The following is a 22,627-nucleotide window of genomic DNA, read 5'->3' as shown; positions in this document are numbered from 1 at the left end:
GGGATGTATGCAATAAAGGTACAGCAATTATCATGGGTGACTTTAATCTACATATTGATTGGGCTAACCAAACTGGTAGGAATGCGGTGGAGGAGGATTTGCTGGAGTGTATTACGGATGGTTTTCTAGACCAATATGTCGAGGAACCAACCAGGGACCTGGCCATCCTAGACTGGGTGATGTGTAATGAGAAAGGAGTAATTAGCAATCTTGTTGTGCAAGGCCCCTTGGGGAAGAGTGACCATAACATGGTAGAATTCTTTATTAAGATGGAGAGTGATGCCTTTAATTCAGAAACTAGGGTCCTGAACTTAAGGAAAGGTAACTTCGATAGTTTGAGGCGTTAATTGGCTAGAATAGACTGGCAAATGATACTTAAAGGGTTGACGGAGGATAGGCAATGGCAAACATTTAAAGATCACATGGATGAACGTCAGAAATTGTACATCCCTGTCTGGAGTAAAAATAAAATGGGGAAGGTGGCTCAACCGTGGCTAACAAGGGAAATTAAGGATAGTGTCAAATCCAAGGAAGAGGCATGTACATTTGCCAGAAAAAGCAACAAAGCTGAGGAGTGGGAGAAATTTAGAATTCAGCAGTGGAGGACAAAGGGTTTCATTAAGAGGGGGAAAATACAGTACGAGAGGAAGCTTGCAGGGAACATAAAAACTGACTGCAAAAACTTTTATAGATATGTGAAGAGAAAAAGATTAGTGAAGACAAACGTAGGTCCCTTGCAGTCAGATTCAGGTGAATTTATAATGGGGAACAAAGAAATGGCAGACCAATTGAACAAATACTTCGGTTCTGTCTTCACGAAGGAAGACACAAATAACTTTCCAGAAGTACTAGGGGAGCGAGGGTCTAATGAGAAGGAGGAACTGAAGGATATCCTTGTTAGGCGGGAAATTGTGTTAGGGAAATTGATGGGATTGAACACCGATAAATCCCCGGGGCCTGATAATCTGCATCCCAGAATTCTTAAGGAAGTGGCCCTAGAAATAGTGGATGCATTGGTAATCATTTTCCAACAGGCTATCGACTCTGGATCAGTTCCTATGGACTGGAGGGTAGCTAATGTAACACCATTTTTTTAAATGGGAGAGAGAGAGAAAGCGGGTAATTATAGACCGGTTAGCCTGACATCAGTAGTGGGGAAAATGTTGGAATCAATTATTAAGGATGAAATAGCAGCGCATTTGGAAAGCAGTGACAGGATTGGTCCAAGTCAGCATAGATTTATGAAGGGGAAATCATGCTTGACAAATCTTCTAGAATGTTTTGAGAATGTAACTAGTAGAGTGGGACAAGGGAGAACCAATGGATGTGGTGTAGTTGGACTTTCAAAAGGCTATTGACGAGGTCCCACACAAGAGATTCGTGTGTAACATCAAAGCACATGGTATTGGGGGTAATATACACTGATGTGGATAGAGAACTGGTTGGCAGACAGGAAGCAGATAGTCGAGATAAACGGGTCCTTTTCAGAATGGCAGGCAGTGACTAGTGGAGTGCTGCAGGGCTCAGTGCTGGGACCCCAGCTCTTTACAATATATATCAAGGAATTTAATGTAATATCTGCAAGTTTGCAGATGACACTAAACTGGGTGGCAGTGTGAGCTGTGAGGGGGATGCTAGGAGCCTGCAGGGTGATTTGGACAGGTTAGGTGAGTGGGCAAATGCATGGCAGATGCAGTATAATGTGGATAATTGTGAGGTTATCCACTTTGGGGGCAAAAACGCGAACAGAATATTAACTGAATGATGGCAGACCAGGAAAAGGGGAGGTGCAACGGGACCTGGGTGTCATGGTTCATCAGTCACTGAAAGTTGGCATACAAGTACAGCAGGCGGTGAAGAAGGCAAATGGTATGTTGGCCTTCATAGCTAGGGGATTTGAGTATAGGAGCAGAGAGGTCTTACTGAAGTTGTACAGGACCTTGGTGAGGCCTCAGCTGGAATAGTGTGTTCAGTTTTGGTCTCCTAATCTGAGGAAGAACATTCTTGCTATTGAGGGAGTGCAGCGAAGGTTCACCAGATCTATTCCCAGGATGGCAGGACTGACATATGAGGAGAGACTGGATCAACTGGGCCTTTATACATTGGAGTTTAAAAGGATGAGACGGGATCTCATAGAAACATATAAGATTCTGACGAGACGGGACAGGTTAGATGCGGGAAGAATGTTCCCGATGATGGAACCAGGGGACATAGTCTTAGGATAAGAGGTCGGCCATTTAGGACTGAGATGAGGAGAAACGTCTTCACTCAGAGAGTTGTTAACCTGTGGAATTCCCTGCCGCAGAGAGTTGTTGATGCCAGGTCATTGGATATATTCAAGTGGGAGTTAGATATGGCCCTTACTGCTAAGGGGATCAAGGGGTATGGAGAGAAAGCAGGAAAGGGGTACTGAGGTGAATGATCAGCCATGATCTTATTGAAAGGTGGTGCAGGCTCGAAGGGCCTAATGGCCTACTCCTGCACCTATTTTCTATGTTTCTATGTCATGTATGTATTTTGGGATCACTAGCCACTAGATGGCTAGTGTTGGTGGCCATTGGACTGCACGCACGTGTGTGCAGCCCGAGTATAAAAGGCCAGCCAGTTTGTATATTAGTCACTTTGGGCCTTAATAAAGCAGAGCCAAGGTCATATCTCTTGAAGTTAAGCAGTACTCAGTCTAACAGTTATTGCATACACATTTGGCGACGAGGCAACAAAAACCCTTGAATGCAAAAATGAGCATAATTGGATTGTTGGAGCAATTTGTGAAAGGAGAAGATTGGGCAGACTTTGTGAGCCGTTTGAGCCATTCTTCGTGGCCAACAAAATGGAGGAGGTTGGCGACGCAGATCAGCGCCGAGCGGTGTTCCTCTCGGTTTGCGGTCCAAAAATTTATGGCCTGATAGAGAATCTACTCATGCCTGTGAGTCCAACAGAGATGGCGTATGAAGAATTGTGTACACTGGTACAGGAGCACCTTAAGCCAGACGAAGGCATCATCATCTCGAGATACAGATTTTACACGCACGTTCGCTCAGAGGGCCAGAATGCGGTGGAATTCGTTGCTGACCTGAGACATCTAGCGGGACCGAGTAAGTTCGGGGCTCTGATGGCAGACATGCTGCGGGACTTCTTGGTAATCGGCATCAACCATGAGCTGATCCTGCATAAACTACTGGCGGTGGAGACGTTGGACTGGAACAGGGCCATCACGATCGCTCAGTCATGCATGACGACGGATCGAAGTCTAAAGCAGCTATCAGTGAAAAATCGAAACTTGGCAAGTACTGTAAATATGATTGATTCGGCATTCGGCAGAGCGGCACATGGCAGTACCTACTCAACTGCATACGTGAAACCTGTGGGTGCCCAAAGTCCGCCAGCGAGAATGCATCCGATTTCTCCGTGTTGGCGTTGTGGGGGAAATCACCGGCACCAGCAGTGCCGATTTAAGCAATATAGTTGCAAAGGCTTTCTGAGAGTAGGGCATCTCCATCGCCAGTGTCCGCAGATGAGCAAGCGTGCTGCAACACACCACGTGGAGGATGATGGCCAGACTAGCGCGGTTCCGGATAAGCAATCCGAGATACCAGAAGAGGAAGGGTATGGATTGTACTCGTTCCTATCTAAGAACAAACCGATAATGATTTAATTGGGTGTCGGTATCGATGGAACTGGACACGATGGTGAGTTAATCTATAATGAGCCAGAGGGCATTTGACAAGCTGTGGGGTACTAAGGCTTTGAGGCCCAGGCCGAGTCCAGTCAATGCCAATATGCGCACGTACACCAAAGAACTCATAACGATCATTGGCAGTGCCACAATTAAAGTATCGTATGACGGTGCGGTTCACGAGTTACCACTATGGATTGGCCCAGCAATGGCCTAACGCTGTTCGGCAGGAACTGGGTTGAAAAAATGGGCAAGACCCGTCCATCATAAAGCTCGGGCAGTTCCATATATGAGGGAGAAGGTCGAAATCGAACTGGACAGACTTCAGCGTGAAAGGATCATATCACCGGTTTAAGTTAATGAATGGGCCAGCCCCATTGTTACTGTGCTGAAAAGTGATGGCACAGTCAGAATCTGTGGAGACTCCAAGGCTACGATCAACAGGATTTCAAAACAGGATCAGTACCCGTTGCCGAGGTCCGATGGCTTGTTTGCAAAGCAAGTCGGGGGAAGGTGTTCGCCAAACTGGGCTCGACGTCGGCCTACATGACACAGGAGCTGGTTGAGACATCGAAGAGACTTACGTGCATTCAGCATAAAGGACTGTTTACTTATCACAGGTGCCCTTTTGGAATTCGCTCGGCTGCAGCAATATTTCAGAGGAACATGGAGAGTCTACTGAAGTCTGTTCCCAGAACCGTCGTGTTGCAAGATGACATCCTGATCACAGGTTGTGACACCGACGAACATCTGAACAACCTGGAAGAGGTTCTACATCGTCTGGACAAAGTGGGACTCACTGAAATCCTTGAAGTGCGTCTTCATGGCACCAGAGGTCGAATACCTGGGGAGGAAATTTGCTGCTGACGGCATCAGGCCCACGGACGCAAAAACCAAGGCCATCAAGAATGCACCCAAGCCGCAGAATGTGGCTTCGGTAACTTCCTACCTAAATTGAGCATCTTATTAGAACCACTGCACATGCTGCTAAGAAAAGGTGACAACTGGGTGTGGGGTGCGTCTCAAGACAGCTTTTGAGAAAGCCACTAATCTGCTTTGCTCTAACAAGCTGCTGGTACATTATGACCCATGTAAACGTTTAGTATTGGCCTGTGATGCTTCATCATATGGAGTTGGTTGCGTACTCCAACATGCTAATGAGCCGGGTAAACTTCAACCAGTCGCATATGCTTCAACAAATTCGTCTAAAGTGGAAAGAGTATACAGCATGGTAGAAGTATTAGCCTGTGTGTATGGAGTTAAAAAGATGCATCAGTATCTGTTTGGTCTTCAGTTTGAACTGGAGACGGATCACAAGCCGCTCATTTCACTGTTCGCTGAAAACAAAGGTATCAATACCAATGCTTCATCCCACATCCAGAGGTGGGCGCTGACTTTATCCACTTATGATTATGTCATTTGCCATAGACCTGGCACCGAGAATTGTGCCGATGCGTTGAGCCATCTGCCATTGCCCACACCGGAGGTGGAAACGCCATAACCGGCGGACCTATTGTTAGTTATGGATGCTTTTAAGAGTGAAGGAACCCCTGTCACGGCTCAACAAGTTAAGACCTGGACCAGCCAGGACCCAATTTTATCAGTGGTGAAGAGTTGCATCTTCAAAGGTGATTGGTCTGCCATACCCAAGCAAATGTTCGATGAGACCAAACCTTACATTCATCGCAAAGACGAACTGTCTATTCAGTCGGATTGTATACTGTGGGGCAATCGTGTTGTTCTGCCCAAGAAAGGGAGAGAGAAATTTGTACGTGAGCTACATAGCACACATCCTGGCATTGTAATGATGAAAGCCATCGCTAGGTCTCATGTATGGTGGCCGGGAATTGATTTTGAGCTGGGATCATGTGTGCATCAGTGCAACACTTGCATGCAGCTGAGTCTGTGGTCGTGGCTGTCCAAACCATGGTCCAGGATCCACATGGACTTTGCAGGTCCCTTCCTGGGGAAGATGTTTTTAGTTGTGGTGGATGCATATTCGAAGTGGATAGAGTGTATAATCATGTCATCCAGTATATCTACAGCTACCATTGAGAATGTCAGTGTCATGTTCGCAACACATGGTCTGCCTGACATCGTTGTTAGCGACAACGGATCGTGCTTCACCAGTCAGGAGTTTCAAGAGTTCATGCAACTCTATGGTATCAAGCATGTAAGGTCAGCACCGTTCAAACCTGCATCCAATGGGGCAAGCAGAACGTCCAAATGATAAAGCAGAATATGAAGTGAGTAACCCAAGGGTCACTGCAGACCTGCCTGTCATGCATACCGCTTAGTTACAGGACAAGACCACACACGCTTACCAGGGTCTCGCCTGCTGAACTAATGACGAAGAGAGGTATGAAGATCAAGCTATCTCTTGTACACCCTATTATGGTCATGGCCAAGGGAGGGCAAGAGTATTTATTGTCAAGTTCAATAAAGGGCAAACATGCAGGAAACATATAGATCAGACAAAGCTGTGGCACACGGACGAGCCGGAGGAAGAGACAATCAACGACCAACTAACCTATCCCCAGTCACCAGAGGACTCAGTGATCATCAGTGAATCGGGACTTTCAATCACTGTGACATGTTAAATGAACTTTCAATCCCTGACATGGTCATTGCCACTTCCACCAGGTCAGCCACCCAGCCACCGACTCTGAACACTCACCCAAGACTGGTGTTGAACTGAGACGGTCAACACAGGAGCGTAAAACACCGGACCGTCTCAATTTGTAAAAGACTGTGTTAATATCTCAGAGGGGGATATTGTCATGTATGTACATTTGGGATCACGAGCCACGAGATGGCATTACTGTTGGAGGCCACTGGGCTGCATGCACGTGTGCGCAGCCCAAGTATAAAAGGCCAGAAAGTTTGTATATTAATCACTTTGGGTCTTAACAAAGCAGAGCCAAGGTCATACCTCTTGGAGTTAAACAGTACTCAGTCTAACAGTTATTGCATACACAGCAGCATGGATAGCGGATTGGCTAACAGAAAACAGAGTGTCGCGATAAATAGGTCATTTTCCGGTTGGAAAACAATGACTAGTGGGGTGCCGCAGGGGTCGGTGCTGTGTCCTCAACTATTTACAATCTATAGTAATGGCTTGGATGAAGGGACCGAGTGTAATGTAGCCAAGTTTGCTGATGATACAAAGAGAGGTGGGAAAGGAAATTGTGAGGAGGACACACAAAATCTGCAAAGGGATATAGACAGGCTAAGTGAGTGGGCAAAAAAATTGACAGTTGGAGTATAATGTGGGAAAATGTGAGGTTATCCACTTTGGCAGAAATAATAGAAAAGCAAATTATAATTTAAATGGAGAAAGATTGCAGAGTGCTGCAGTACAGAGAGACCTGGGGTCTTGGTGCATGAAACACAAAATGTTAGTATGCAGGTACAGCAAGTGGTCAGGAAGGCAAATGGAATGTTGCCCTTTATTGCAAGGGGGATAGAATATAAAAGCAGAGAAGTCCTGCTACAACTGTACAGGGTATTGGTGAGGCCACACCTGGAGTACTGCGTACAATTTGGTCTCCGTATTTAAGGAAGGATATACTTGCATTGGAGGCTGTTCAGAGAAAGTTCACTAGGTTGATTCCGGAGATGAGGGGGTTGACTTATGAGGATAGGCTGAGTAGATTGGACCTATACACATTGAAGTTCAGAAAAATGAGAGGTGATCTTTTTGAACCTTATAAGATAATGAGGGGGCTCGACAAGGTGGATGCAGAGAGGATATTTCCAGTCGTAGGGGGAACTAAAACTAGGGGACAGAGTCTAAGAATGAGGGTCTGCCCATTTAAAACTGAGATGAGGAGGAATTTCTTCTCTCAGAGAGTTAAAAATCTATGGAAATCTCAGCCCCAGAGAGATGTGGAGACTGGGTCATTGAATATATTTCAGGAGGAGATAGACAGATTTTTGAGCGATAAGGGAGTCCAAGCTTATGGGGAGCGGGCAGGGAAGTGGAGCTGAGTCCATGGTCAGATCAGCCATGATCTTATCGAATGGCGGAGCAGGCTCGAGGGTCTAAATGGCCAACTCCTGCTTCTATTTCTTATGTTCTTATGATCCACGGCGACCACATCTGCAGTATGTGTTGGCGGCTCGAGGAACTTTGGCTCAGAGTTGATGAGCTGGAGTCCGAGCTTCGGACACTGATACATCAGAGAGGGGATGAGTTACCTGGATCCTGTGTTGCAGGAGGCAATCACACCCCTTAGGTTAAATACTTCAAATTTGGTCTGTGGTCAGAGACATTAGGTTGTGACTATGAGTGAGGCAGGTATAGGGATCCAGAAAGTAGTATTAGAGGAGCCTCAGCCCTTGCACTTGTCCAACAGATACAAGGTTCTTGCTCCCTGTGTGAACAAGAGCAGGGACTACAGCGAGGATGAGTAAATGGACCACAGCACCGGGGTACAGGGGGCCATTCAAGTTGGGGGAGTAAAACGAAATGTAGTAGTGGTGGGGACAGTATAGTTGGGGAGATAGATACTGTTCTCTGCAGCCGAGAGCATTAGGCCCGAAGGCTGTGTTGCCTGCCTGGTGCCAGGGTTAAGGACATCATCTCTGGGCTCGAGAGGAACTTGGTGTGGGAGGGGAAAGATCCAGCAACAGCCGGCGAAGTAATAAAAAAAACACTGCCTCCCGACTTGTACTGACCGTGGCTTGTGGGTGGGATCAGGAACTGCTGGCAGCAACGTGGGTCGGGCAAAGAATGCATCGGAGTCTTAAATTTCACGCTCATTGCAGAGCCACAGCATAGAAACATAGAAAATAGGTGCAGGAGCAGGCCATTCGGCCCTTCTAGCCTGCACCGCCATTCAATGAGTTCATGGCTGAACATGCAACTTCAGAACCCCATTCCTGCTTTCTCACCATACCCCTTGATCCCCTTAGTAGTAAGGACTTCATTGAACTCTTTTTTGAATATATTTAGTGAATTGGCCTCAACAACTTTCTGTGGTAGAGAATTCCACAGGTTCACCACTCTCTGGGTGAAGAGGTTCCTCCTCATCTCGGTCCTAAATGGCTTACCCCTTATCCTTAGACTGTGACTCCTGGTTCTGGACTTCCCCAACATTGGGAACATTCTTCCTGCATCTAACCTGTCTAAACCCGTCAGAATTTTAAACGTTTCTATGAGGTCCCCTCTCATTCTTCTGAACTCCAGTGAATACAAGCCCAGTTGATCCAGTCTTTCTTGATAGGTCAGTCCCGTCATCCCGGGAATCAGTCTGGTGAACCTTTGCTGCACTCCCTCAATAGCAAGAATGTCCTTCCTCAGGTTAGGAGACCAAAACTGTACACAATACTTCAGGTGTGGCCTCACCAATGCCCTGTACAACTGTAGCAACACCTCCCTGCCCCTGTACTCAATTCCCCTCGCTATGAAGGCCAACATGCCATTTGCTTTCTTAACCGCCTGCTGTACCTGCATGCCAACCTTCAATGACTGATGTACCATGACACCCAGGTCTCGTTGCACCTCCCCTTTTCCTAATCTGTCACCATTCAGATAATAGTCTGTCTCACTGTTTTTACCACCAAAGTGGATAACCTCACATTTATCCACATTATACTTCATCTGCCATGCATTTGCCCACTCACCTAACCTATCCAAGTCACTTTGCAGCCTCATAGCATTCTCCCCGCAACTCACACTGCCACCTAACTTAGTGTCATCCGCAAATTTGGAGATACTACATTTAATCCCCTCGTCTAAATCATTAATGTACAGTGCAAACAGCTGGGGCCCCAGCACAGAACCTTGCGGTACCCCACTAGTCACCGCCTGCCATTCTGAAAAGTATCATTTACTCCTACTCTTTGCTTCCTGTCTGACAACCAGTTCTCAATCCATGTCAGCACACTACCCCCAATCCCATGTGCTTTAACTTTGCACATTAATCTCTTGTGTGGGACCTTGTCGAAAGCCTTCTGAAAGTCCAAATATACCACATCAACTGGTTCTCCCTTGTCCACTCTGCTGGAAACATCCTCAAAAAATTCTAGAAGATTTGTCAAGCATGATTTCCCTTTCATAAATCCATGCTGACTTGGACCTATCATGTCACCTCTTTCCAAATGCACTGCTATGACATCCTTAATAATTGATTCCATCATCTTACCCACTACCGATGTCAGACTGACCGGTCTATAATTCACTGTTTTCTCTCTCCTCCTTTTTTAAAAAGTGGGGTTACATTGGCTACCCTCCACTTGATAGGAACTGAACCAGAGTTAATGGAATGTTGGAAAATGACTGTCAATGCATCCGCTATTTCCAAGGCCACCTCCTTAAGTACTCTGGGATGCAGTCCATCAGGCCATGGGGATTTATCGGCCTTCAATCCCATTAATTTCCCCAACACAATTTCCCGACTAATAAGGATTTCCCTTGGTTCCTCCTCCTTACTAGACCCTCTGGCCCCACTTATATCCGGAAGGTTGTTAATGTCCTCCTTAGTGAATACCGAACCAAAGTACTTGTTTAATTGGTCCGCCATTTCTTTGTTCCCCGTTATGACTTCCCCTGATTCTGACTGCAGGGGACCTACGTTTGTTTTTACTAACCTTTTTCTCTTTACATATCTACAGAAACTTTTGCAATCCGTCTTAATGTTCCCTGCAAGCTTCTTCTCGTACTCCATTTTCCCTGCCCTAATCAAACCCTTTGTCCTCCTCTGCTGAGTTCTAAATTTCTCCTCGTCTCCGGGTTCACTGCTATTTCTGGCCAATTTGTATGCCACTTCCTTGGCTTTAATACTATCCCTGATTTCCCTTGATAGCCACGGTTGAGCCACCTTCCCTTTTTTATTTTTACGACAGAGAGGAATGTACAATTGTTGTAGTTCATCCATGCGGTCTCTAAATGTCTGCCATTGCCCATCCACAGTCAACCCCTTAAGTATCATTCGCCAATCAATCCTAGCTAATTCACGCCTCATACCTTCAAAGTTACCCTTCTTTAAGTTCTGGACCTTGGTCTCTGAATTAACTGTTTCATTCTCCATCCTAATGCAGAATTCCACCATATTATGGTCACTCTTCCCCAAGGGGCCTCGCACAACGGGATTGCTAATTAATCCTCTCTCATTACACAACACCCAGTCTAAGATGGCCTCCCCCCTAGTTGGTTCCTCGACATATTGGTCTAGAAAACCATCCCTTATGCACTCCAGGAAATCCTCCTCCACCGTATTGCTTCCAGTTTGGTTAGCCCAATCTATGTGCATATTAAAGTCACCCATTATAACTGCTGCACCCTTATTGCATGCACCCCTAATTTCCTGTTTGATGCCCTCCCCAACATCACTACGACTGTTTGGAGGTCTGTGCACAACTCCCAATAACGTTTTTTGCCCTTTGGTGTTCTGCAGCTCTACCCATATAGATTCCACATCATCCAAGCTAATGTCCATTCTAACTATTGCAATAATCTCCTCTTTAACCAGCAATGCTACCCCACTTCCTTTTCCTTTTATTCTATCCTTCCTGAATGTTGAATATCCTTGGATGTTGAGTTCCCAGCCCTGATCATCCTGGAGCCATATCTCCATAATCCATGCTGCATAACGCTTCAGTTGACCTCATTGCCCAATCTGTAACATACTGTAGCAAATTAGCACTTTTATTGACTCACCGGCTCCAACTTGTCGCGAAGCTGGCCTAGAAGGAGGCCGTCTGACATTTGCTGGCCCTGTCAAAAAAGAGCAAGAATAGAGGTTTTCTTTGAACATATGCACGCTATTAAATCTAACAACTAGACGTGCTGAATGTTGTCATCAAACAGGCACAAGTACAGAAGGGGCTGAGTAAATAGATTGTCTAATGAAGATTATCCAATCCATTTATTCTTCAGCATCTTTGTTGACTCCCAGTCACTGAACGCGGTGTTGGAATATCAGGCAGCATCGGAAATAGTTTGGTGAATTGATGAGAACAAGTTAAGTGTTTACCACCGGCACCGGCCCAGTGCTTACCACCGGCAGCGGGCTCCTCAGCTCGCAGGAACGGCCATTGGGCGGTGGGGGCGGGGCCAAGAGGAATCGCCACGCGCTCTGCCGCCGCCCACTGCTCACCTCTCGAGCGCACAACGCCCCCTTGCCGCCGCTGCGAAATTCGGTAAGTACGGTGGCCTTACCTTTTACTGGGTGATTTTAGCAGATTTATGGGGCGTTCTTTGTTCTCGGGTTCCTTAATCCCAAGGACTTTTGCTCAGCCCCCAGTACTGCTCTGAAGTGCCAGCCTGTACTATGTGCTCAAGTCTCTGGAGTGCAGGTTGATTCCACACCGTCTACCACAGAGGCACAAGCACTACCTCTGAGCCAAGATCTCGGTTCACTCGCCTGACAAAAGGATTATTCAAGGAACATCACAACAATGTCAATTGGCAAATGGCCAGCCTGAAACGCACTACTTATGGACTGATTGTCGAGTGGGAGAGTGGGAAATATGAAGGAGCGGGTGCTACTTAAAGGTAGCTACAGTGCATAAAAGGGTGTGCACCTTCTTGTGGTGACAAATAGCGGAGAGCGATATTACGCAGCAACAGGCAGGATATTTTGACCAGGAACACCAGATCCTCAGCTGCAGCAGCAGTGATGCTCATTCACCAAATGTTCCTGGTCCCCTCCGATGGACAATGGTGCCGAGACCACTTAGTCAGCAGGCATCAAACAAGGTGCAGCATAACCCCCAGGACCTGATTACAGTACAGAGAAAATGTAAAGATCTAACCAGAGCTGCCAAGCTAAGACTCCCCTTCTCTCACTCCTTATACAGACTTGCATGAACCTACTATTGATCGGAAGCTGGCACCAAAATGGAGGGAGAACGTGAGAAGAGGAGGAGGACCTGCCCAAACTTACTGGAGGACCAGCTCAGGTTCCAATACTGCTCACCAGGATTGTGATTTAGAATTCAGTTTTCAGTCTTTAAAACAAAAGCTGTTTTTACATACCAGCAAATGCTAAAAGCATTGGATTGCCTGTCAAGGAGCTCCCATAACATGTTGAAGAGTGTGGTGGAGGCCACTACCAACTAGTGTGGAATTCTAACACATAGAATGGACACTCTACAGTCAACAGTGGTGTGTCTGGTCACCTCAATGGGGGCTGCAGCTGGGCCCACCCTGCTGGCTCTAGTATTAACACCTCTCAGGGATACTCATAGTAGTGCTTTATGGGCTCTTAGCTCAACCATCTCCAACACCTCGGGCAAGCTGGGAGACCAAATAAATAGTTACTTCAGTTCGATAACAGATATTCTATAATCTATTCTCGCAAAGATCAGCAGTATTGCTGATTTGCAACTTAATAGCAAATGCAGTCATACAATGGGAGTGAAAAGGCAGCGCCCGAGACAAGCGCCGAGAGCTGGGAAGATAAAAAGCAGCGGGAGCAGCTAGCTGGGAGCAGAGTGAACAGACCTGTGAGGCAAAAAAAATCAAAGTGTGACGCCACAGGAAAGCAAGTAAGTGATTGGTTATTATGTATTTCTCTTTTGGACATTGGTTTAAATTAGGAGGCATGATTACAAATTAAAAACGAGAAATCGATAATTGATATTTGAAAACTTGAAAACCTAATTAGTTAAATAAAATGCAATAGAAATGGCAGGGCAGGTGATGTATTGCAGCTCCAGCATGTGGGAGCTGGTGGGCATTTAGAAAAGCATGATTCAATCAAGCAGAGTTAACATGGTTTTATGAAAGGGAAATCATGTTTGACAAATTTGCTGGAGTTCTTTGAGGATGTAATGAGCAGGGTGGATAAGGGGGCACCAGTGGATGTGGTGTATTTGGTTTTCCAGAAGGCATTCGATAAGGTGCCATATAACAGGTTACTGCACAAGATAAAAGCTCACGGGGTTGGAGGTAATATATTAGCATGGATAGAGGATTGGCTAACTAACAGGAAACAGAGAGTCGGGGAAAATGGGTCATTTTACGGTTGGCAAACAATGACTAATGGGGTGCCACAGGGGTCGCTGCTGTGTCCTCAGCTATTTATAATCTATATTAATGACTTGGATGAAGGTACCGAGTGTAATACAGCCAACTTTGCTGATGTTACAAAGACAAATTGTGAGGACACAAAAAATCTGCAAAGGGATATAGACAGGCTAAGTGAGCAGACAAAACAATTGGCAGATGGAGTATAATGCGGCAAAATTTGAGGTTATCTACTTCGGCAAAAATAATAGAAAAGCAAATTATAATTTAAATGGAGAAAGATTGCAGAGTGCTGCAGAACAGAGAGACCTGGGGTCCTTGTACATGCAACACAAAAAAGTTAGTATGCAAGTAATCAGGAAGGCAAATGGAATGTTGGCCTTTATTGCAAGGGGGATAGAGTATAAAAGCAGAGAAGTCCTGCTACAACTGTACAGGTTTTGTTGTGGCCACACCTGGAGTACTGCATGCAGTTTTGGTCTCCGTATTTAAGAAGGGTATATTTGCATTGCAGGCTGTTCAGAAGGTTCACTAGATTGATTCCGCAGATGGTGGGGTTGACTTATGAGGATAGGTTGAGTAGGTTGGGCCGATACACATTGGAGTTCAGAAAAATGAGAGGTGATCTTATTGAAACTTGTAAGATAATGAGGGGGCTCGACAAGGTGGATGCAGAGAGGATATTTCCACTCATGGGGAAAACTAAAACTAGGGGACAGAGTCTTAGAATAAGGGGTCGCCCATTTAAAACTGAGATGAGGAGGAATTTCTTCTCTCAGGGGGTTATAAACCTATGGAATTCTCTGCCCCAGAGAGCTGTGGATGCTGGGTCATTGAATATATTTAAGGCGGAGATAGACAGATTTTTGAGCAATATGGGGAGTGGGCAGGGAAGTGGAGCTGAGTCCATGATCAGATCAGCCATGATCTTATTGAATGACGGAGCAGGATCGAGGGGCCAAATGGCCTACTCCTGCTCCTATTTCTTATGTTCTGATGATCCACAGCGACCACTTCTGCAGTATGGGATGGGATGAAAGGGGGATGGGAATCAATGCAGAGAGACAGAGGGAAGTAAAATGGGGGCAGAAGCAAAAGGTAGAAAGGAGATATGGAAAAATGGAGGGCTAAGGCAAAAATCAAAAAGGTCAAAGAGTATTAAAAAAACAAGCCTGAACGCTCTGTGTATCATTGCGAGGAGCATTCGTAATAAGGTGGATGAATTAACTGCGCAGATAGCATTTAACGAATATGATATAATTGGGATTATCGAGACATGGCTCCAGAGTGACCAAGGCTGGGAATTCAATATCCAGGGGTATTCAATATTCAGGAAGGATAGACAGAAAGGAAAAGAAGGTGGGGTAGCATTGCTGGTTAAAGAGGAAATTAACGCAATAGTAAGGAAGGACATTAGCTTGGATGATGTGGAATCTATATTGGTAGAGCAAAGGGCAGAAAACGCTAGTGGGATTTGTGTACAGACCACCAAACAGTGGTAGTGAGGTTGGGGATGGCATCAAACAGGAAATTAGGGATGCGTGCAATAAAGATACAGCCATTATCATGGGTGACTTTAATCTACATATAGATTGGGCTAACCAAACTGGTAGCAATACGGTGGAGGAGGATTTCCTGGAGTGTATAAGGGATTGTTTTAGAAACATAGAAATTTACAGCACAGAAGGAGGCCACCTCGGCCCATCGTGTCTGCGCCGGCCAACAAAGAGCCGCACGGCCCTTCATCAGCAGCCCCAAAGTTCACATACAAACCCATGAACAACAGCGGAAAGGCAAAGAGTACCCAGCCAATCAGTCCGCCCCACACCGCTGCAACACCCCTTATACTAAAAACATCTACACTCCACCCCAACTGGAGCCATGTGATCCCTTGGGCTTTAACCTTCATGGCTCGTCTACCATGTGGAACCTTATCAAAAGCCTTGCTAAAGTCCATATATACCACATCGTACGCATTACCCTCATCGCCCCTGTTGGTTGCTGGCATGCTCATAAGAAAGGATGAAACTGAGTACTGTGTACAATGAGCAAGTGTGACCTTAGCTCCTTTAATAAGACTCCAGAGTGCAGGTCGTGGGTGGCCTGCTTATATACTGTGCTCCCAAGGGATGCTGGGGATCCCTTGGGACTCCAACAGGTAGGCCCTCTGGTGGTCAGGTGTCATGCAGGTTACAAAGGGTTAAATACATACCATCACTCCCCCATGAAGTGCATGAATCCCATGAATGTCACAAGGTCCTTGTGCATGAATCGCAAAAGGTTAGTTTGCAGGTGCAGCAGGTAATCAGGAAGGCGAATGGAATGTTGGCCTTCATTGCGAGAAGGATGGAGTACAAAAGTAGGGAGGTCCTGCTGCAACTGTACAGGGTATTGGTGAGGCCGCGGCTTTGGAGGGGTTATGGGGAGCGGGCGGGTAAGTGGAGCTGAGTCCACGGCCAGATCAGCCATGATCTTTTTGAATGGCGGCGCAGGCTCGAGGGGCTAGATGGCCTACTCCTGTTCCTAATTCTTAAGTCAACAGTACACTTATTTACAGGGTGAGACGATCTGGGGCTTTACGCTCCCTTGTCGATCGTCTCGGTACAAATGCGGGTGTGGGTGGGTTGGTTGGTTCTTCACTGGGCTGTTGGGCAGCCGGCCTTGCCGGGCTGCTGGAGATGGTGAGTTCAGCTTCGTGGGCAACCATGATGTCAGTTGCCACTTGTGTGTGTGTTGGAGGGTCAAAGTTGGTGGTGTCCTCTTCGGGTTGTTCATAGCTGTTGGCGAACCGCAATTTGATTTGGTCCAAATGTTTTCTGTGCGTTTGTCCATTGGCCAACTTGACCTGAAACACCCTACTCCCCTCTTTGGCTGTGACCGTGCCAGCGAGCCAGTTGGGACCATGTCCATAATTGAACGCAAACACAGGATCATTGATCCCAATATCACGTGACACATTTGCGCGGTCATGGTACACACTTTGTTGATGCCGCCTGCCCTCCACGTGATCATGGAGATCAGGGTGGACAAGAGAGCCTTGTTTTAAGCGTCATTTTCATGAGCAGCTCCGCTGGGAGAACCCCGGTGAGTGAGTGGGGTCTGGTCAGTAGCTGAGCAGCACTCGGGACAGCCGAGTCTGCAGGGAGCCTTCCGACACACATTTCAAGTTTTGCTTGATGGTCTGAACTGCCCGTTCTGCCTGGCCGTTGGATGCGGGCTTGAACAGGGCAGATGTGACGTGTTTGATGCCATTGCGGGTCATGAATTCCTTGAATTCAGCACTGGTGAAGCAAGGCCCATTGTCGCTGACTAGGATATCAGGCAAACATGGCTCGTAGGCTTTCAATAGTGGCTGTGGACGTGCTTACTGACATTATTGCACATTCAATTCATTTTGAGTAAGCGTCCATGACAACCAAAAACATTTTGCCTAGAAATGGGCCCGCATAGTCTACGTGGATCCTTGACCATGGTTTGGAGGGCCACGACCACAAACTTAGCGGTGCCTCTCTGGGTGAGAGCAAGTGTTGCACTGGCGCACGCATGACTCTAAATCTGAGTCGATGCCGGCCCACCACACATGGGATCTGGCTATGACTTTCATTATTACGATGCCTGGGTGGTGCTGTGCTGTTCACATATGAACGTATCTCTGCCTTTCTTGGGCAAGACCACACGATTGCCCCACAGTAGACAGTCCGCCTGCATGGACAACGCGTCTTTGCGTCTGTGGAACAGTTTAATTGCCTCCTGCAACTCCACTGGGATACCGAACCAGCTCTCATGGAGGACACAGTTTTTTTTACCAAGGACAGTAAAGGATCCTGGCTGATCCAGGTCCTGATCTGGCGGGCCGTAACGGGGGACTTCTCGTTCTCAAATGCCTCCATGACCAAGAGCAAGTCCGCCGGCTGTGCCATTTCCATCCCGGGCAATGGCAGCCGACTGAGAGCATCTGTGCAGTTCTCTGTGCCCGGTCTGTGGCGGATTACATGGTTGTATGCCGACAGCGTGAGCGCCCATCTTTGGTTGTGGGCAGAGGCATTGGTATTAATCCCTTTGCTCTCAGAGAACAGCGATATGAGCGGCTTGTGGTCAGTTTCAAGCTGAAACTTGAGGCCAAATAAGTACTGGTGCATTTTTTTCACCCAGTAGACACACGCCAGAGCCTCTTTTTCAACCATGTTGTAGGCCCTTTCGGCCTTGGACAAACTCCTGGATGCATAAGCGACCGGTTGCAAAATCCCCGATTCATTAGCCTGTTGTAACACACACTCGACCCCGTATGATGACGTATCGCAAGCTAGCACTAATCGTTTACAAGGGTTGTACAGGACAAGCAGTTTGCTTGAACACAACAGATTTCTGGCTTTTTAAAAGGCAGCCTCTTGTGAATTCCCCCATACCCAGTCGTCTCCCTTGCGCAATAGCGCATGTAGGGGTTCTAGCAGGGTGCTTAACCCAGGTAGGAAATTACTGAAGGAGTCCCAGGAACGACCACAGCTCTGTCAACGTTCTGTGGTTGAGGCGAGTTCGTGATGGCCTCCGTCTTGACGTCGGTGGGTCTGATGCCGTCTGCTGCAATTCTTCTTCCCAAGAACTCGACGTCCTGTGCCAGTAAAACACACTTCATAGAAACATAGAAAATAGGTGCAGGAGTAGGCCATTCGGCCCTTCTAGCCTGCACCGCCATTCAATGAGTTCATGGCTGAACATGCAACTTCAGTACCCCATTCCTGCTTTCTCGCCATACCCCTTGATGCCCCGAGTAGCAAGGACTTCATCTAACTCCCTTTTGAATATATTTAGTGAATTGGCCTCAACCACTTTCTGTGGTAGAGAATTCCATAGGTTCACCACTCTCTGGGTGAAGAAGTTTCTCCTCATCTCGGTCCTAAATGGCTTACCCCTTATCCTTCGACTGTGTCCCCTGGTTCTGGACTTCCCCAACATTGAAAACATTCTTCCTGCATCTAACCTGTCCAAACCCATCAGAATTTTAAACGTTTCTATGAGGTCCCCTCTCATTCTTCTGAACTCCAGTGAATACAAGCCCAGTTGATCCAGTCTTTCTTGACTTCGAGCGTTTCAACCTGAGTCCCACGCGATCCAATCGACTAAGAACCTCTTCCAGATTCTTCAAGTGCTCCATGGTGTCCCGAACTGTACATTCTGCCATGTACATTTCTGCTCGAGACCGACGTTACTTTATGCACAGTATTGGCTGAAACTTCTTCACTCTGAGAAATCTGTTTGGTGTTGTCACTGGTGGACATAAATGCCTGGACTATCATTATGACTTTACTTAGATTCGGAGTTTCAACAGTCAACAGTTTGCAAAGGATTGTCTCATGTCCAATGCCAAGCACAAAAAAGTCTCTGAATATTTGTTCTAGGCATCCTTCAAACTCACAATGTCCTGCGAGGCGCCTTAGTTCGGCGACATAGCTCGCCACTTCCTGGCCCTCCGATCGTTGACACGTGTAGAGCCGATATCTCACCATCAAAACGCTTTCCTTAGGATTTAGGTGCTCCCGGACCAGAGTACACAATTCTTCGTAGAATTTCTCTGTTGGTTTTTCCGGGGCCAGCAGATTCTTCATGAGGCCATAGGTTGTTACTCCACAGACAGTTAGGAGGATCGCCCTTGGTTTGGTAGCGTTCTCGTCCCCTTCCAGCTCATTGGCCACGAAGTATTGGTCGAGTCTCTCCACGAAGGCCTCCCAATCATCCCCTTCTGAGAACTTCTGCAGGATATCGACTGTTCTTTGCGTTTTCGTGCAGTTGTTCATTACCTCGTCGCTAATTGGTACGCTCATAATAAAGGATGAAACTGAGTACTGTGTACAATGAGCAAGTATGACCTTAACTCCTTTAATAAGACTCCAGAATGCAGGTACCTCGTGGGTGGCCTGCTTATATACTGTGCTCCCAAGGGACTCCAACAGGTGGGCCCTCTGGTCGTCAGGTGTCATGCAGGTTACAAAGGGTTAAATACGTAACAATTACCTCCTCAAAAAATTCAATCAGGTTAGTCAAACATGATCTTCCCTTAACAAATCCGTGCTGACTGTCCCTAATTAATCCTTGCCTATCCAAATGCAGATTTATCCTGTCTTTCAGGAACTTTTCCAATAATTTTCCCACCACTGACGTTAGGCTGACAGGCCTGTAATTACTCGGCCTATCCCTTTTTCCCTTCTTAAACAAGGGTACTACATCAGTAGTCCTCCAATCCTCCGGCACCATCCCAGATCCTAAAAGGACTGGAAAATGATGGTCAAGGCCTCTGCTATTCCTCTCTTACTTCGCTCAACAACCTGGGATGCACTTCATCCAGGCCTGGGGACTTATCCACTTTCAAAGCTGCTAAACCCCTTAATACTTCCTCTCTCACTTTATTTATTTCATCCAGAATATCACACTCCTCCTCTACAGCAGTATCTGCATTGCCTCTTTCCTTTGTGAAAACAGATGCAAAGTATTTGTTGAGAACCCTACAGCCTCCTCACAATATCTTCCGCCTCCTCACAAAGATTACCCTCGTGGTTTCTACCCTTTCCTTAGTTACCCTCTTACTCTTAATATATTTACAGAACATCTTAGGGTTTTCCTTTATTTTATTGGCTAAGAATTTCTCGTGCTCTCTCAGCATTCCTAATATCCATTTTAATTTTAACTCTTATCTTTCTATATTCCACTAAAGATTCTAAAGTATTTAGCCGTTGATATGTGACATAAGCATCCCTTTTTTTCTTAACCCTCCCCTGTAAGTGGATAGAGAACTGGTTGGCAGACAGGAAGCAAAGAGTAGGAATAAACGGGTCCTTTTCTAAATGGCAGGCAGTGATTAGTGGGGTACCGCAAGGTTCAGTGCTGGGACCCCAGCTATTTACAATATACATTAATGATTTAGACGAAGGAATTGAATGTAATATCTCCAAGTATGCAGATGACACTAAGCTGGGTGGCAGTGTGAACTGTGAGGAGGATGCCAAGAGGTTGCAGAGTGAATTGGACAGGTTAGGTGAGTGGGCAAATGCATGGCAGATGCAGTATAATGTGGATAAATGTGAGGTTATCCACTTTGGTGGCACAGGAAGGCAGAATATTATCTGAATGGTGACAGATTAGGAAAAGGGGAGGTGCAATGAGACCTGGGTGTCATGGTACATCAGTCATTAAAAGTTGGCATGCAGGTACAGCAGGCAGTGAAGAAGGCAAATGGTATGTTCTCCTTCATAGCGAGAGGATTTGAGTATAGGAGCAGGGAGGTCTTATTGCAGTTGTACAGGGCACTGATGAGGCCACACCTTGAATATTGTGTAGACTTTTGGTCTCCTAATCTGAGGAAGGACATTCTTGCTATTGAGGGTGTGCAGCGGAGGTTCACCAGACTGATTCCCAGGGTGGCATGATTGACATATCAAGAAAGACTGAGTCGACTAGGCTTATATTCACTCGAATTTAGAAGAATGAGAGGGGATCTTATAGAACCATGTAAAATTCCGACGGGATTAGACAGGTTAGATGCAGCAAGAATGTTCCCGATGTTGGGGATGTCCAGAACCAGGGGTCACAGTCCAAGGGTAAGGGGTAAGCCATTTAGGACCAAGATGAGGAGAAACTTCTTCACTCAGAGAATTGTGAACCTCTAACACAGAGAGTTCTTGATGCCAGTTCGTTAGATATATTCAATAGGGAGTTAGGAGTGGCCCTTACGGCCAAAGGGATCAAGGGGTATGGAGAGAAAGCAGGAATGGGGTACTAAAGTTGCAAAAATGATCAGCCATGATCATATTGAATGATGGTGCAGGCTCAAAGGGTTGAATGGACTACTCCTGCACCTATTTTCTATGTTTCTAAGTGTTGGCGGCTTGAGGAACTTCGGCGGAGTTGATGAGTTGGAGTCAGAGCTTCAGACACTACGATACATCAGAGAGGGGGTGAGTTACCGAGGATTCTTTGTCGCAGTCAAGGCCACCTACGGTCCAAACACCCAAGGCCCCACGTCACTGCTGGCCAAATACGGGGAAACACTCATCAAGGACACTGAAGCAGTCAGGGCCCACTGGACGGAGCACTTCGAAGATCTCTTCAATCGAGATGCTGCCTTTGACCCGAGTGTTCTCGACTCCAACCCGCAGCATGCTACCCGCCACCACCTCGGCAAAACCCCAACACTGCACGAGGTAGAAAAAGCCAAAAGGCAGCTTAAAAACAAGGCTACGGGGTAGGATGGAATCCCTGCTGAGGCAATGAAGTATGGTGGAGAGGCACTGTTGGCGCAAATACATGACCTCATCTCTCTCATCTGGAGGGAAGTGAGCATGCCGAGAGTTCCCAGAAATGCAGTGATCGTGACCATCATTAAAAAAACGACTGTGGCAACTACAGAGGAATCTGCCTGTTATCAGCCAGTGGGAAAGTCGTCGCTAAAGTCCTCCCCAACCGTCTTCTCCCTGTGGCCGAGGAGCTCCTCCCGGAGTCGCAGTGCGGATTTCGTCCCCTACGGGGCACAACGAAAATGATTTTTGCAGCGCGACAGCTGCAGGAAAAATGCAGGGAATAGCACCTGCGCTTACACATGGCCTTCTTCGAACTTACAAAGGCCTTTGACAGCATCAACCGCGAGGGTCTATGGAGCGTTCACCTCCATTTCGGATGCCCCAAAAAGGTTCGTCACCATCTTCCGCCTGCTCCACGACGACAAGTAGGCCGTGATGCTGACCAACAGATCCATTACAGACCCATTCCACGTCCGGACCGGGGTCAAGCAGGGCTGCGTCATCGCCCCAACCCTCTTCTCAATCTTCCTCGCTGCCATGCTCCACCTCACAGTCAGCAATGGAGCAAAACAACAGAACCAGTGGGAACCTGTTCAAGCTTCGCCATCTCCTGGCCAGGCCCAAGACCACCCCAACCTCTGTCGGTGGGCTACAGTATGCGGACGACGCCTGCGTCTACGCACATAC

The 22,627-nt window shown here is 46.9% G+C and overlaps 1 protein-coding gene across 15 annotated transcripts in view; it reads right to left on the bottom strand.

Moving 5' to 3' along the window:
• LOC139264759 (speriolin-like) overlaps nucleotides 1-22,627 on the bottom strand; it is a 395,630-nt gene that overhangs the window by 369,683 nt on the left and 3,320 nt on the right. For 14 of the 15 annotated variants that reach the window (XM_070881830.1, XM_070881833.1, XM_070881832.1 and 11 more), the window contains exon 3: nucleotides 11,340-11,396. The exons of the other annotated variant lie outside the window; for it this stretch is intronic. In XM_070881830.1, coding sequence (XP_070737931.1) covers nucleotides 11,340-11,396 — 57 coding nt within the window. The remainder of the gene's footprint in view (nucleotides 1-11,339; nucleotides 11,397-22,627) is intronic. 15 annotated transcript variants of the gene reach the window in all.

This window comes from Pristiophorus japonicus, chromosome 5, assembly GCF_044704955.1.
Source record: "Pristiophorus japonicus isolate sPriJap1 chromosome 5, sPriJap1.hap1, whole genome shotgun sequence".
NCBI lineage: Eukaryota > Metazoa > Chordata > Chondrichthyes > Pristiophoridae > Pristiophorus > Pristiophorus japonicus.
The sequence above is the reverse complement of the archived record's forward strand: the minus strand, read 5'-3'. Positions and strand labels throughout refer to the sequence as shown.